We start from the raw sequence: 14,440 nt of genomic DNA, 5'->3' as shown, positions 1-14,440 counted from the left end.
TTGTATATAAAGCAATCCGTTTTTTTTTACTTCTTTCTGGGGGCTACTTAAGGCATTTTGGTCTCTAGTTTCATACATGTAAGTCATGTTACCCTGTCTCTGTCTCAGGTTATTTGTTTCTAGAATTGCCTACAGTTCTTTTATTTTTGTTATATCAATCATCGTCTATAGAATTATTCAGTCAGCTATTGCCTTTAGGTTAATTCATGCAGCCACGGCCTTCTAGGATATTCAGTCAGCTAAAACAGTCAAACAGTATAAAGGTTGTGTGTTTTGGGGCGCAGGTATTTTATTAAGGACTTAAAACAATGTATTTGATAAACATCAGTTGCCTGAAGAATGCTGACCAGCACCAATTAACTAATCAAACACTTCAACATCAGCAACAAACTCAGGTCTATGTTAATTATTATGTATGTGATAAACTATTTTATACAACTGTATTTTAATGAGATGTAATCACTTATGACTTATGACTTATGACTTATCACTATCTGAAGATACAAAAAGATGTCTTCCAACTCACATCCTTTGTTCTTTTCTTCACTTTGGGTGAAAGGAAGGCTCCGGGTTAACCTGTATTTATGTTTTCTGTAATAAACTTGAAAATTCTTAATCAGTGTGTACTGAGAATTTACAAAACCACTACAATTTAAAGTTGCATATCAAAGAAATGAATTATCCCCCAATTTTGATTATCTCCCAGATTCCGTTTTCAATAGGATTACCTTATACTAGTCAATCTAAGCCTGAAAAACATCACTCCCAACAGTTAAAACATTAATTTGGAATATCAAGGTTAAACAACGCAAGGTTTAGTAGCTGTTAGGTTTTTATCCAACAAACTAGATACAAGATACAACAGTATTTATAATAACAATAAAGGTTACACTGCAGAGTAAAAGGCCCTGATAGTAAATAAGACCCCAGTATCAGTTTATTTGAATACATGTTCCAAGCAAGAGTCTGATAGGCCAGATCTTTATAGTCCAGCAATTGGGTTCAAAGGTTTGCTTCGCTGAGAGTCTCCTACACTTAATACAGGGCAATACAACTGTACAACACATTCCAAGGGCGAACAGATTCGTATTTAGTATTTCTAGTATAATTGTTTGTTTGTGTTTTTTAACGCAATATGGTCGTACATGCACCTCCAAGCAGAACAACGTTGTAGGTATTTGAGAAGCTCCACATGGGGCAAAAAAGGTCATTCATTCTACACTTTGAAGATCTAATGTGAACAGTTTGTACCACATGGCAGTTTTAGGAATAGAAACAATATTTTGAACCAAGGCATTGTACTAAATTATAATACAGATCAGTGCACATTCTAAACATATGACTTTATGTTAATGGCGATGAATGAAATATCTAAATAAGGGATTCAAATCAGAATCAAAAGGAATAAAATGTGAATATTTCAGGATTTCACATGCATGCATATTTTTATGCTGTAGTTGCATTTTAACGTCATTCAGAATTAGACTTTGGTCTCGAGGCGGTGTGTGCTTTCCTCTTGTGGTCTTGATTTTATGGAAGTGAATCTGTTGTCAATAACCATCTCATGGAACAAATCAGCACACAAGTCATGTTATTAGCATGTGACCTACTGTTTCTTCAAGAGCTTTTTATTTCAGAATACAAAGTGATCTTTCTACATTGAGAAAGGGGCAGTGAGGGATAAGAAATGCCATTGTTTCTCCTGTCAGTCCTCACACTATCCATAGCGCCTTGTGTTAGATAAGCATGATTATACCTATCTTATCCTACATTTCAAAGTTTTCCCATCCAGCAGAGTTGAAGGTGCAACAGTAAGCACAGCAAACACAGCAGCCAGTGATCGGTTGATCCGAGTGCGATTAAGCAGCCTGACTGCTTTAATAACTAGGCATCGCTATCTCCAAGTGCGATTAAGTGGCCTGACTGAAATCATCGTTTCAGGTTGTTGTCAAGGATTTAGTTATGGCTGCTAGAAAGGCGCTAGAGGTGTATCTGGATTTGCTTTCACAGCCCTGTAGAGCAGTGTCTATTTTTCTGAAACACACTCAGATACCGCACACAGTGAGATATGTTGCGATTCGAAAAGGTGAGCCAAGTGTGCATACATGCATATTGTTGTAGCAGCTGGTATGCGATAATTTCGTCTGAAAATAATGTAAAGAAAAATTGAATGGATTTCCAAATCAATTCTCAGATGTGCATGTTATAAAACGGTACATGTGGTGTATTCATAGGTACATATCTCTGCCTCTGGTATGCAGTTGAGCACTAGGTTGGACTCTGAACTTTGTCCTACTTTCATGTTTCAGACAGAAGTTATAACGTTGAGCACACAGTGTAAAACTTGCAACGCATTTTGGCTTGGATCCCGTTTAAACCTGTTATAAACAACACATCAAAAAACATCAGTTGATGTCGTCATTTGGCCGAACAGCAATGAAATGAGATGTTTTTGGTATGCATTAGCTAGACGATTTGCAGCTGAGTCACAGGGTAGACACATGCTGCCACCAGTCGTTAAAACCACGTAATTGCAGACAAGTAGACCTAATCTGCAGTGCATTCTGGTAGTCATATTTTCAACTGTTCTCATTCCAAAACTGTTGTTCATATATTGTGGCTTCATGGTTTGCATAGATAATTTTTCATGATCACAGATATACTTACCTGAATGTATAGGTATGCATTATGTAAAACATCTATTTCAGGTGAGAACAGAACTCCAGAGTTCTCCCAGTTGAATCCCATGCAGAAGGTCCCAGTAATGGTAGATAATGGCTTTGTGCTGACAGAGAGGTAAGTAACTGAAATGCCCAGAAATTAGTTGTAATTCCAGTGACATGTTTCTAATATTCTCTTGAAGCCTGGATCACAAACACACATGGATTATTTCATGTTCTGAATTAGCAGAAAAGAAAGGGGAGACTTTCAAGGACACCAGTTGCCCATCCTTGACTTAATTTAACGATTTGTCTTCAAGAGGCGCAATAAACCTGCTAGATTTCAGCCTTCCAGGTGCTGTAACTGCAGGGATTTAACTGCCGTGTTCATATTTTGATTACAGTGACGCCATCCTTAAGTATCTAGCCAACAGCTATGATGTAGCAGAGCACTGGTACCCCCGAGACCCTGAACGGAGGGCGCGTGTGGACGAGTACACCACTTGGCACCAGACTAACACAAGGCCGCATGCAGCCAAGGTGTTCATACTGGAGGTAGGGAATTCCACTCCCCCTGTGGATCACACTGCAGGAAGACCTTCCACACTGTCTGCAAGCCAAAATCAGTGGGAATTCAAACTGCTCAGATTCTGAGCAGCCCTGGGTATTGATCTCTAGAATCTTAGGTAAGAATGATTTAGAAATAGTTCCAGTAAGACATCCATCCCTTGCTGAATAGACACAATGCCTTTTTGTAGAATTGCAGTACCCTAGTGTGTTACTTCTTGGAAAACCATGAATTCAGGGCACCTGTTTGTTTAGGACTCCTTCCTCCCCATATCTATCCTGTTTCTTAGACTATTTACTCCGGATTAAGAAAATCCACTCCTATATTCCAGGTGTTGATGCCGCGCATGACAGGCCAGGCCGCTGATCCACTCAAGCTGCAAAGAGCTCTTACAGACCTTGATGGGACACTGGAAAAACTGGAGTCCATGTTTTTGAAAAGGCAGCCTTTCCTGTGCGGGGATGACATCACCCTGGCTGACTTGCTGGCTGTCTGTGAACTCATGCAGGTTTGGTGATGTTCACGTTCTGGTTACACAGGGTGTCCATTGGGATGGACAAATAATGAAACTATGAAAAACTAGACAGGAAGTGATATTTTGTAGCGTTTTAGCAAGTGGCCAGCACTTTATTATATGCAGCACATTATGTAACGTGCCACTGTCCAGTCTTCCCAAACATATCTTACTTGACTACAAGCCTCAGTTTGAACTTCTAAGGTGATTAAATGTTTTAATTGTGGAATGACAGCCGCTGACATCCCTGCATGTGATATGCGTTTGCTTTGCAGCCTCTAGGCAGCGGCCGTGACGTGCTGAGAGATCGTCCCAAGCTGCTAACCTGGAGGAGCCGCGTACAGTCGGCACTGAAGAATACTTTTGATGACGCACACGCAGTACTGTACCGCCTCAGGGACAAAGCCAGATTATAAACACGGCCACGCTTGCTCAGAAGGAGTTCAACTGAGAGCTGCTGTGGAAGGGAAGTCTGCGCAATATAAATGTTGAAATACAGGAGCATGATTTTCCCTAGGTAAACATTTCTGTGAATCACATACAGTACAGTGCAAACGTTTTAAGGCTGGTGTGAAAGAATGCTGTAATGTAAGAATGCTTTAACATTTTTTTAAAGATTATATTTATCAATTAACTAAATGCAAAGTGAGTGAACAGAAGAAAAATCTTCATCAAATCCATATTTGGTGTGACCTCCCTTTGCCTTCAAAACAGCATCAATTCTTCTAGGTTCACTTGCACACAGTTTTTGAAGGAACTCGGCAGGTAGGATGTCCCAAACATCTTGGAGAACTAACCACAGTTCTTCTGTGGATTAAGGCAGCCTCAGTTGCTTCTCTCTCTTCATGTAATCCCCGACAGACTCGATGATGTTGAGATCAGGGCTCTGTGGGGGCCATACCATCACTTCCAGGACTCCTTGTTCTTCTTTATGCTGAAGATAGGTCTTAATGACTGTCGCTGTATTGCATAATGGATTAGTATCTGCCTGTACTTCTCAACATTGAGGAGACCATTAATTCTGACCAAATCCCCAAGTCCATTTGCAGAAATGCAGCCCCAAACTTGCAAGGAACCTCCACCATGCTTCACTGTTGCCTGCAGACACTCATTCGTGTATCACTCTTCAGCCCTTTGGCGAACAAACTGCCTTCTGCTACAGCCAAATATTTCAAATTTTGACTCCAGAGCACCTGCTGCCATTTTTCTGCACCCCAGTTCCTGTGTTTTTGTGCATAATTGAGTCGCTTGGTCTTGTTGCCACATCAGAGGTATGGCTTTTTGGCTGCAAGTCTTCCATGAAGGCCACTTCTGACCAGACTTCTCCAGACAGCAGATGGGTGTACCAGGGTCCCACTGTTTTCTGCCAATTCTGAGCTGATGGCACTGCTGAACATCTTCCGATTGGGAAAGGAAAAAAGAATTCTTTGTGCTTCTTCAAGAGAGCTTGGACAGCACATCTGGAAACCTGTCTGCCTCGAAATGTCTGCCTGGGAGAGACCTTGCTGATGCAGTATAACCACCTTGTGTCTTGTTGCTGTGCTCAGCCTTGCCATGGTGTATGACTTTTGACAGTTAACTGTGTTCAGCAGCCTCACCTTGTTAGCTGAGTTTGGCTGTTCCTCACCCAGTTTTATTCCTCCTACACAGCTGTTTCTGTTTCAGTTAATGATTGTGGTTTAACCTACATATTGAATTGATGATCATTAGCACCCGTTTGGTATAATTGTTTAATCATACACCTGACTATATGCCTACGAAATCCCTGACTTTGTGCAAGTGTACCTAGAAGACTTGAGGCTGTTCTGAAGGCAAAGGGTGGTCACACCAAATATTGATTTGATTTAGATTTTTCTTCTGTTCACTCACTTTGCATTTAGTTAATGTCTATTTTTGTAAGCATTCTTACTTTACAGCATTTTTTCACAGCCACCTAAAACATTTGCACAGTACTATATGTGCAGAGGCTTTTAAGAGGTTGAACATCAGTACCATTGAAGATGTGCTGTGCCTTAAAATAATTGTTTATTTCTATGAACACTGCTTTGGATGTAATTTGGGTTTAACATATAAAACGTAGTACAAATTGTAGATATACAGGAAATACATGTTGGTTTCTATTTAATATAGTATGGTTTCCAGTTATCCTTAATTTAAAAAAGAATGACATTACTACTACTAATAATAATAATGAAACACAATGTAGAATGTATTTTTAAAATAAAGCAAAAAATGGCCACGAAAATGTTTGTCGTTTTAATAAAATATTTTATTCATGTTCTTACAAAACTAATAATTTATTAATGGATCATACAGAGCTTGACTAGTGTCGGATATCTTTCCTATCAAACAAAAAGGAAGTTCTGGAAATTGCACAGCTGTCATACAAGTAATGAAACCATGATTACATGAAAGTACATTTAATGGAACTTCAGTTGAAAAGAAGACTGTGGAATCATCCACTTTTCATAGATGTACCACTACCTCTTGTTTAAACTATGCATTTAATCCTATATCTGTTGTCAAATGACACTAGTGCACTTTGTTACCCCTACACAATTATAGGTGCTTCTATTCCAGAGTGGTCATCCTGCCCATTCTATATTAAATATATACATCTGGCTACAGGGGAAATCTGGCCTACATACACAAGGAAATAAAACATACAAAATGTTAAAGACTAGAAAAAACAAAGTATAAAAATAATTTTAACCTGATTGTATTTTAGTCACAAACAAAACAAAACAAAAAAACTTTTGAAACAATCATGCATCATGGTTCCTTTACATTTACCTTCTTGAAAATGGATCTGCAGATGTTTAGAACTTTGGTACAAAACACAATTAGAGATTGTCTGACCACAGACAACGTGTTTGATGTGTTTTCAGTAGCTAACCGTATTAGTAGGCATCTTAACGGTTAATGAAAGTAAAAAACACAAACATGTACAGCTATCACAAAAACATTGGACCCTGAATGTCAATCACAGTTTTTTGGGGGAGTGCAGTAAGAGTCAAGTCTTCACGATGTAGGCTCAAGCCAGTAACAGATCTCTGAAGACATATTGCTTTTATTTTATTCAAGTTTTGTACTTGGAGACAAGGTTATGGTTTTACAGCAACCAGATGGGGTGACCACAGCTTAAAACATGTTTCAATTGTGGAGTGCAGTGTTTGGGGATCCCTTAAAAAATGGCTATTCTTAAAACTGTAAAATAAGATGTAAAAATTTAAGGAGCTGTTTTTTTAACAGAGGAGGTTTCATCTGCTTTTCTTTTGCTTGGCCTTTTGTCTTCAGTGTCTTGAGATGGCCGCTTCCTGCTCGTTGTTGGCTAAAAAGTAATTCAGAATGAATTCATTACTATCATGCCTTACAAATTAACTGCTTATTGGATTCCATCATTGCAGGGACCCACACAAAATCGAATATTCAGGGTAACAGAACAAGTGCCAGTCACAGTTTAAAGACCATTCATAAGCAATATATCTACATACAGTTACGATTGCATTTTCTACTGTATAGGTTAAACTAACATCTAGGAAAACTAACTTGATATTCATGGCTTCATCATTGGCCCCATTTTTAAAGCAGTAGATAAGACAGCTTTATTTACAAATCCTTCACTGTGTGATTAGTGCCTCATTTCATCATGAATTAGTACCTTTTCCTCAGAGTCACTCTGTTGATACATAAGTCCTTTTGCTGTGGCTCTCATGCCTTCATCCTAAAAAGACAGTTTATTTATTTTTAATACAAGGAAATATATTATATTAAGTTGACAACAATCCTGCTGGATTTGTCTAAATATATTTCATTTAAACACATTGTCACATGACATGTTCTCACGCATGTAAACACCCTTTCTGGCATGTTCCTGCAAAAACAGCACGAGATGTGTATGTAGAGCTAAGTTGCATATTAATTAACTCCATTCGTTGGGTCAACAGCAATTCACCCCCAGTGCAATAAATTAAAACCACGTAAACCCAGAGAAGGAGAGGGTCACTTTGACTCAAGCATATTGTCTCCAGTAAGGTTAAACCACACATGTAAGCTCCGCCATAGTTAAAGAACAGTGTAGATGAGAAGTTAAAAAACCTTACCTGAAGCCAAGGATGCTGCAGTGCATCCTCAACTGTGAGTCTTTCCTTAGGGTTTACAACAAGCAATTTTTTCACAAGATCCTTTCCTGAAAAGACAATGAAAAGATCCTCTAAAATTGCATTTATTACTGTTGCAGTAAAGGCATACACTGCAGGAGATAAAAGCAATACTTTAGACTTTACCATCTTCCGAAATATTCTTCCAAATGGAGGGAATGAATCTGTAGTAGCCCTGAGTGATTTGCTCCCGGATGGTTAAGTCAGTTCCCTGAGTGTGGAATGGAGGATAGCCACTTAAACTGCGAAGACAAGAATCAAAAAGGCTTAGGAGATGTTTAGTATAATACAGGAAATACAAAACAAGGGATCTGTACATACATAAAAGGATTTTGTTTAAAGCAGCATTCCACAATTGAATTGGACCAAATTAATCCTTTTCCCACATCAAAAGCACAATAATTTAAAATGCGTCTCTTGAGGTCCCGAGCTGAACAACGCTGGTCTAAATGCTGGACTTGAACAGGTACGAAAGAAGCTGCCTTACCAAACAAACAACAGCACTCCCAGACTCCAACAGTCCACCGCCCGACTGTAGCCGACGGTCACCGCATCTGTAAAAACCTCGGGGGCGAGGTAGGTAGGCGTCCCACACAGCGTTTTCATCAAGGACGCTTCTTCTAAAATCTTCGACTGATTAAAATCCGTGATCTAGTGACAGAAGAAGGCCGTTTATTACATGGGTCTTGGCAAAGTATATTTGATGAGCAGATCACAAACGTATGCACAGATCATTAAAAACTACTTAAGTCCTTAAATTATAGATGAGCATTCGTCTAGTTGGAAGGCTGAAACAATACTGATATTTGACAGTGTCTGCAAGTCGAAAAACAAGCAATTACATGAAAGCAATAAACACCATTACTTCACCTTAATGAGGCAGATGTCATCACTTGAGGCGAGAAGTACGTTCTCTGGCTTAAGATCCCTGTGGATTATGCCGTTGTTATGGAGGTACTGCAGGTGATGGAGGACAAAATACACAATCGTTTTATTCTAACTACACACTGACAAACATTTGTAAACATGTTAAAATCTGCATCTACACTCATTTCTACTGACAGATTAGCATGAGAATTCAAATGTAGTCAGCGTAAAAGGAAATTTAAAAAAAAGGGCATAGAAACCGAAAGATTTATACACTAGAAACAGAGTTAATAACAGAGCTGTAACTCACCTCAACCGCAAGCAGCATCTGATAGAAATACAGTTTGGCAATCGATTCCTCCAATTTTGATTTGCTACGGATTCTCTCAAACAGCTCACCTCCTTCCATCCTTAAAGGGACAAATTTAAAATTATTAAATCTTGAAACATTTTCAAGGAAGGAATAGCTGTGTTGCAGGTATATCTTTACTGACACAAAACTACATGGAAAAAAACGGTGGTTTACAGGAAATGGCAGAACTCTTGCGTGGATGAACATATTAACCAAGTAACATTAATTGTGCAAATATTACAGCCATGTGCTTCATTAAACTGTAGGAGAACCTGCCATTAATATTAAATATGACTGGCACTACATAAAGTCCTTCTCCCACTTTAATTAATCTGTAGATCTACAATAGCAATAATTAGTTTCATATTGTATAGTAATGGTTTAGAGGAAATTGGACTCTTTAAACCATAACACACAAAGCTTTCAAATCATTTTGATGTCAATGCTTGGTGAAAAATTGCTACTATATGCATTAGTCTTCGATATTCATCCAGAAGAAGTGAAAAAACTAAATAATTTAGCATAAATCAAATGCAATCTCCATTACCGCCAATGCAGTTGAATATCTCACGATGAAATCTAATCAGCGAAGGGGGAGTTTTGGAAGGTGTCAATGAAGGAATCGGGACATTTCATTTGGCATTCAAATATCTGGAGCACATAGAAGTGTGTTTTTTGCAGTGTGAAGGCTGAGCATCTTCTCTCTGACCTTTGTTACTGAAAAAACACTTCAAATAAATAGGTACATGCTCTTGTCTATTTACCCAAGCATTCAAAGTGGCAAACGTGGCCAGCATGTATGAATGCTAATTGTCCTGAATTTATTACACTGCCTGCCTACTTAATGTTTAAAGAGCGAGAAACACAGAACAATTTTACATTCTTTTCTTAGCTCCCCCCTCTGCATAGATTTCTCTTTTTTGATGTTGACTTTGGTTTCCTTTTCCTCATTTTATCTGCAATGCAGTATGCATAATGACAGCAGCATTATAGACTACCTTTATGAGCGTCTGTTTATTTGCATTTTAAGACAAGGTTTTCTCTCTCAGACATTCAAAGATGGGACCTTTACTTTATCGCATCTTGTTTTTGCCGTTGCTCGCTCATTTGCATTTCATAATTTGAGTCAAGTCACCACTGTTTTTACCATCAAGTTTTGGTTTTACTCATGGTCTTAGTTTTTAAAAGGTCTAATTTGAATGCAACCCTGTTTAGAAATAAGTGTCTTTCTTAAACAACCTTTAATGCCTAGTCGCTAAAACCAGGTCTGCAAAATATTTAACCTCACGAAAAAGCCCGAGAATCTAACTGAATTTGACAGCATTATTTGGCAGTGTTACGCGCAGCTGCTGTACATAGAAGTTACACTGTATTGCTACAATGTGCACATCATTTAAAAGCTTATTCTCTTGGCTACCAGCGCATTTCATTCTCAAACACATCCGATTTACAGTTTTCGTGTTGCCCGCCATCATTCAGAGCCCGGGGGGTAAACGCAGGTCTGCTGCAGGGAGGGGGGGGGGCGCGGGGGCACTTGTTAGGCTTGTTTTGTTCAGAACAACCTAACGATTAATACGGTATCAAACACAGAGAAGTTCAGATCCAATTATGTAAAATCGCTTCACATCGTTAGAAAGCTGAATTTCAGCTTTCATGGGATACCAAACACTTGGCAAACAACACAACAGTGAAGAGTACACATGGGATTAAAGAGAAGCACACGGATTTGGTACCAGAGGGGTTTGTCAGCTTAAGGGGTTACATTTTGTTAAATAAAACAAATCCAATTGTTTATTTGTCCTATGCTTTAATTTCAGAGTACATTGATACTTAAACTGTAAAAATTGAGGTGTTTGTGTTCTGTTTGACTGATAGTGTATATTAAAAAAACAAACAAAAAAAAAAAAACAAACACACGAATCCTGCGCACGCATGCACACATGCACTTCAGTGCATTTTAAGTGTAATGAAAAACATTTTGCCCTTTCCCTACAGTGATACGAATACTAAACATGCTGGGGCACCACCTCATTTCCCATTTCAAACTGACCTACTAGAAACATACTTACAGTTCCAATATAATATAATAGGTATCTTCAGTTTGGAAGAAATCTTCAGTCTTTATTAAACATGGCTATAAAAAAAATGCATACAGGTTTTAAAATACTTTTTAACATGCATCATTTTTTTACATTAACAGGTAGGGTTTAGTTTATTCAGTTAAACAGTAGGAATACAAAGGCAGTATTTACAGTTGATTAATTTCTTGATACAAACTGAACACAAAGCATACTTTAAATGTGCAATGAACATTTTGATATGTAGGATAAAAATATATAAAGAAACAATGTACAGGTTATTTAAAGGGTCATTTCACAAGAATAATCCCTAAATTCATCCAGTATTATTACATATGATTTAAGGAATAGGACTTAAAACATACTTACGTACATGATCTACTTTTTTCAAAATCTCCACTTCTCTTTCAGCTGATCTAGATGCTGTCTAGTTTAAAAAAAACAAAAAAAAAAACATGGCATTTTCAGTACCCAATATACAACAAAGTTATACATGATAAACAGCCTCATTAAAAAACAATACTCACACCAATGGATGGGAAATCCTTTTTATTTATTGTTTTCACAGCCACCTTCTTACACGTTGATCTTTCAAACGCCAGCTTAACCTCTCCACAAACTCCCCTGGATTGTCAGAAACAAATCACATCCCAAATGATTAAATTCCTTTGGTTGGCACACTGAACATCACACTGAATTACTGAGGAAATTCTCTACTTACGATCCAATTTTTTTCAATATCAAGTATTTATCCTTAAATTCTTTTGGGAGGTTGGATTGTTCATCTACTGTGAGGTCAATAAACACAAACACTACAGGAAAAAAACAACAAAAACAAAATTTGAGGGCATAAAAAAAGACAATAGCACTGCTCTCAAAATATCCCCCTCAAAGTTCCACCTTCCACCAAGATTCCACCTTGGTGTTTCCTACAAAATGATCTTCAAATAAACTATTTCTTCAACACTTTTAATGAATACAAAACTTTTTTTTCTTTTTAACTTTAGGGGTTTTATGTTATCTTATTAAAGAACCAACTTTTTATCAGTTACACAATTTAAAAAGTCAAATGTAGTCCAATGACAAAACCATACAGAGGACACTCCTACCTTTGTTTTCAGGGACAGAAAGTGACAGTTCAGCATTGTTGGCCAGCGGTAACTTTCGTCCTTTTCCAATACGCTGTCCATCAAGAAAAGTCCCATTTCCACTGTTATCTTCAATGTATGGGACTCCTTGTTCCTACACAAAAAACACATCACAAAGTCAGACAAAGAAAATTTCAAAACAAAAGAGCACAAACCTAAATATTCCTCATGAATTTGGGCACATAAACCTAGGCAAAGAGAAGTACAGAAAAGCATAGCTTACCCTGTATATCTTGAAGTGTTTCTTACTATAAATTATGTAATTTTTTGACTGTTTAATTACAGGGTCATTAAAACTGTAGTCACATTTGCTATCCCTCCCGAACCAGTATTCGTCATTAATACAATCTGAAACAAAGAGAACACAAGTTACCAAGCTTTGAACACAGAGATCAAATGTACAGAAACCACTCTCGTCAAGGGACCTTTTTCTTCTTTACTAATATTTTTTAAAAGTTAGGCCTATGAAGTGGAATCCTGTTAAGATTATAGAAAATTTAATTCATAAAGTATTCACAGTAACGCGATAATTGTGTGTGATCTATTCACTGGAAAAAAGAGATATAAAATGTGACTTTTTATCACTAGTGAGATTCCACAATCAAAGCTTTTTGCTCCAGTGCAAAATTTGTTCCACTTTCATTAACTAAAAAATAACCTCCAGCTGTTTTCCAAAGAATGTGTAATTGACCTGTATCATCTCTTACTAGAAAATGTTGCTAAGGAGCAAAAAGGTTTGATTAGTGCCTCATAAATATAAGGCTGACAATGCAAATACAAAATTCACACTGCTGTTTTTGTCCAGACAGCTTTAGAAACACAATAATGGCTAGATTCCTTGACACTGGCAATGTAAGTGTACAGCACTGCAGCACAGGACAATAGATGCTGGCTCTCACTGTGGATCTTAAAGCCTTTCTCCATGGGTAGCAGGCGGCCCCAGGGCTGTGGTTGAGGCTCTTCTGACTCTTCAGGGATGGAGGCAAGTTCCCGAACTGGAATGGTGTCCACAGAGCTGAGTGTCCCGGAGCCCGAAGAGGAGGACGACTGGCTGGAGGACTGAGGAGCAGAGGAAGAACTGGAGCCACTCTGAGACTGAGACTGAGACTGAGATTGAGATTGAGACTGCGACTGCGACTCACTCGAACCCGGCTCTTTAGACATGGTACAGCCCCCTGGATACGTGTACTGTAGGGATAAAGCACAATGAAAGCACTGAATCAGGCTTCGTGTAATCTCACCTTAAAGCTGCATCCTGTGGTTAACCTTTCTTGCCTGGAATTATGCTCAGGAGGAAACAAGGTTGTTCTTTGGCCCCCTTCCTGCCTTTAATGGCGATTCAGGCTATGCATATATATAGCCTAAACACACTGTATTACTTGGCGCAAGCAAAACATAAACAAGTCTTAACTTGTCTGCACAGGAATGTATATAGGCCTACTGTCAATCGTGATATTCAGATCATTTTTAAACTGAGGCACAAAAAGCAAGATGAGGATTGAAAACTGAAATTCAAAAGTTGCAATTGTTTCTATTCGTCGCTTCCACAATTCTACCTATCATGTCCTGATCCAAGCACACTGCCTGGTTATTATTTACTAATAATGCTAATAATAATAGTAATAATAGTAATAACAATAATAATGTGCGACCTTGGCTGCACCCTTAGCTATAGCCACATGCAATACATTTCTCGATACCCTTCAAACACGGCAACATAAACAGTCGTGCAAAAGATCACTTTGCATTGGATATTTCAGTCGATGCACAGCTAGCTCAAGCTTGAGAGCAATAACGGGTAGGGATGCTTACACAGAATCTACTCATGTGCTACAACTCACCTAGATTTTAATGCAGTCGGCAAAAACCTCAACACGTTTTCCCTCAATCACTGGCACCGCACACAACAACGCCACAGAAACGTTTTACAAAATCAGCCAATCATTACATCCAGCCAATAGGAGGTGGGCGCAAGGCAGTGTGGGAAATGTAGTTTATTTTGCATCACTGTTAAAGACATGGATTAAATAATCCGCTGTTTATGTTTAGCGTGGTTTTTAAACTCTTAAAAAAATAACGAGAGACTATTACTG

General features: G+C 38.3%; 2 protein-coding genes across 2 annotated transcripts; one reads left to right on the top strand and one right to left on the bottom strand.

The window, feature by feature from the left end:
* The first annotated feature begins 1,924 nt into the window (after positions 1-1,924).
* Positions 1,925-5,941, top strand: gstt2 (glutathione S-transferase theta 2). The gene is made up of 5 exons (XM_066690167.1): positions 1,925-2,086; positions 2,709-2,796; positions 3,065-3,215; positions 3,560-3,736; positions 4,018-5,941. The coding sequence occupies exons 1-5, from the start codon at positions 1,963-1,965 to the stop codon at positions 4,156-4,158; spliced, it is 681 nt and encodes a 226-aa protein (XP_066546264.1). The 5' UTR covers positions 1,925-1,962; the 3' UTR covers positions 4,159-5,941.
* Positions 5,942-5,989: 48 nt separating this feature from the next.
* Positions 5,990-14,278, bottom strand: chek2 (checkpoint kinase 2). The gene is made up of 15 exons (XM_066690164.1): positions 14,189-14,278; positions 13,247-13,535; positions 12,571-12,695; positions 12,309-12,441; positions 11,921-12,011; positions 11,727-11,823; positions 11,573-11,626; positions 11,191-11,255; positions 9,080-9,179; positions 8,773-8,859; positions 8,390-8,553; positions 8,029-8,144; positions 7,846-7,931; positions 7,404-7,466; positions 5,990-7,073 (listed from the first exon to the last, which is right to left on the bottom strand). The coding sequence occupies exons 2-15, from the start codon at positions 13,509-13,511 to the stop codon at positions 6,972-6,974; spliced, it is 1,548 nt and encodes a 515-aa protein (XP_066546261.1). The 5' UTR covers positions 13,512-13,535; positions 14,189-14,278; the 3' UTR covers positions 5,990-6,971.
* Between the last annotated feature and the right edge of the window lie 162 nt (positions 14,279-14,440).

This window comes from Amia ocellicauda, chromosome 17 (genome assembly GCF_036373705.1).
Source record: "Amia ocellicauda isolate fAmiCal2 chromosome 17, fAmiCal2.hap1, whole genome shotgun sequence".
Lineage (NCBI taxonomy): Eukaryota > Metazoa > Chordata > Actinopteri > Amiiformes > Amiidae > Amia > Amia ocellicauda.
Note: the sequence above shows the minus strand (reverse complement) of the source record. Positions and strands in the feature narration are given on the sequence as shown.

Bases quoted from the DNA above. Each gene is read 5' to 3' on its own strand.
- gstt2 (XM_066690167.1), top strand. From the start codon at position 1,963: ATGGCTGCTAGAAAGGCGCTAGAGGTGTATCTGGATTTGCTTTCACAG. The intron at 3,216-3,559 runs GTAGGGAATTCC...CCTATATTCCAG, and splicing joins CCAAGGTGTTCATACTGGAG to GTGTTGATGCCGCGCATGAC. The intron at 3,737-4,017 runs GTTTGGTGATGT...TTTGCTTTGCAG, and splicing joins CTGTCTGTGAACTCATGCAG to CCTCTAGGCAGCGGCCGTGA.
- chek2 (XM_066690164.1), bottom strand. From the start codon at position 13,511: ATGTCTAAAGAGCCGGGTTCGAGTGAGTCGCAGTCGCAGTCTCAATCT. The intron at 8,145-8,389 runs GTAAGGCAGCTT...TTGTCTTCGCAG, and splicing joins GGAGTGCTGTTGTTTGTTTG to TTTAAGTGGCTATCCTCCAT. The intron at 7,932-8,028 runs GTAAAGTCTAAA...TTGTCTTTTCAG, and splicing joins GAAGAATATTTCGGAAGATG to GAAAGGATCTTGTGAAAAAA.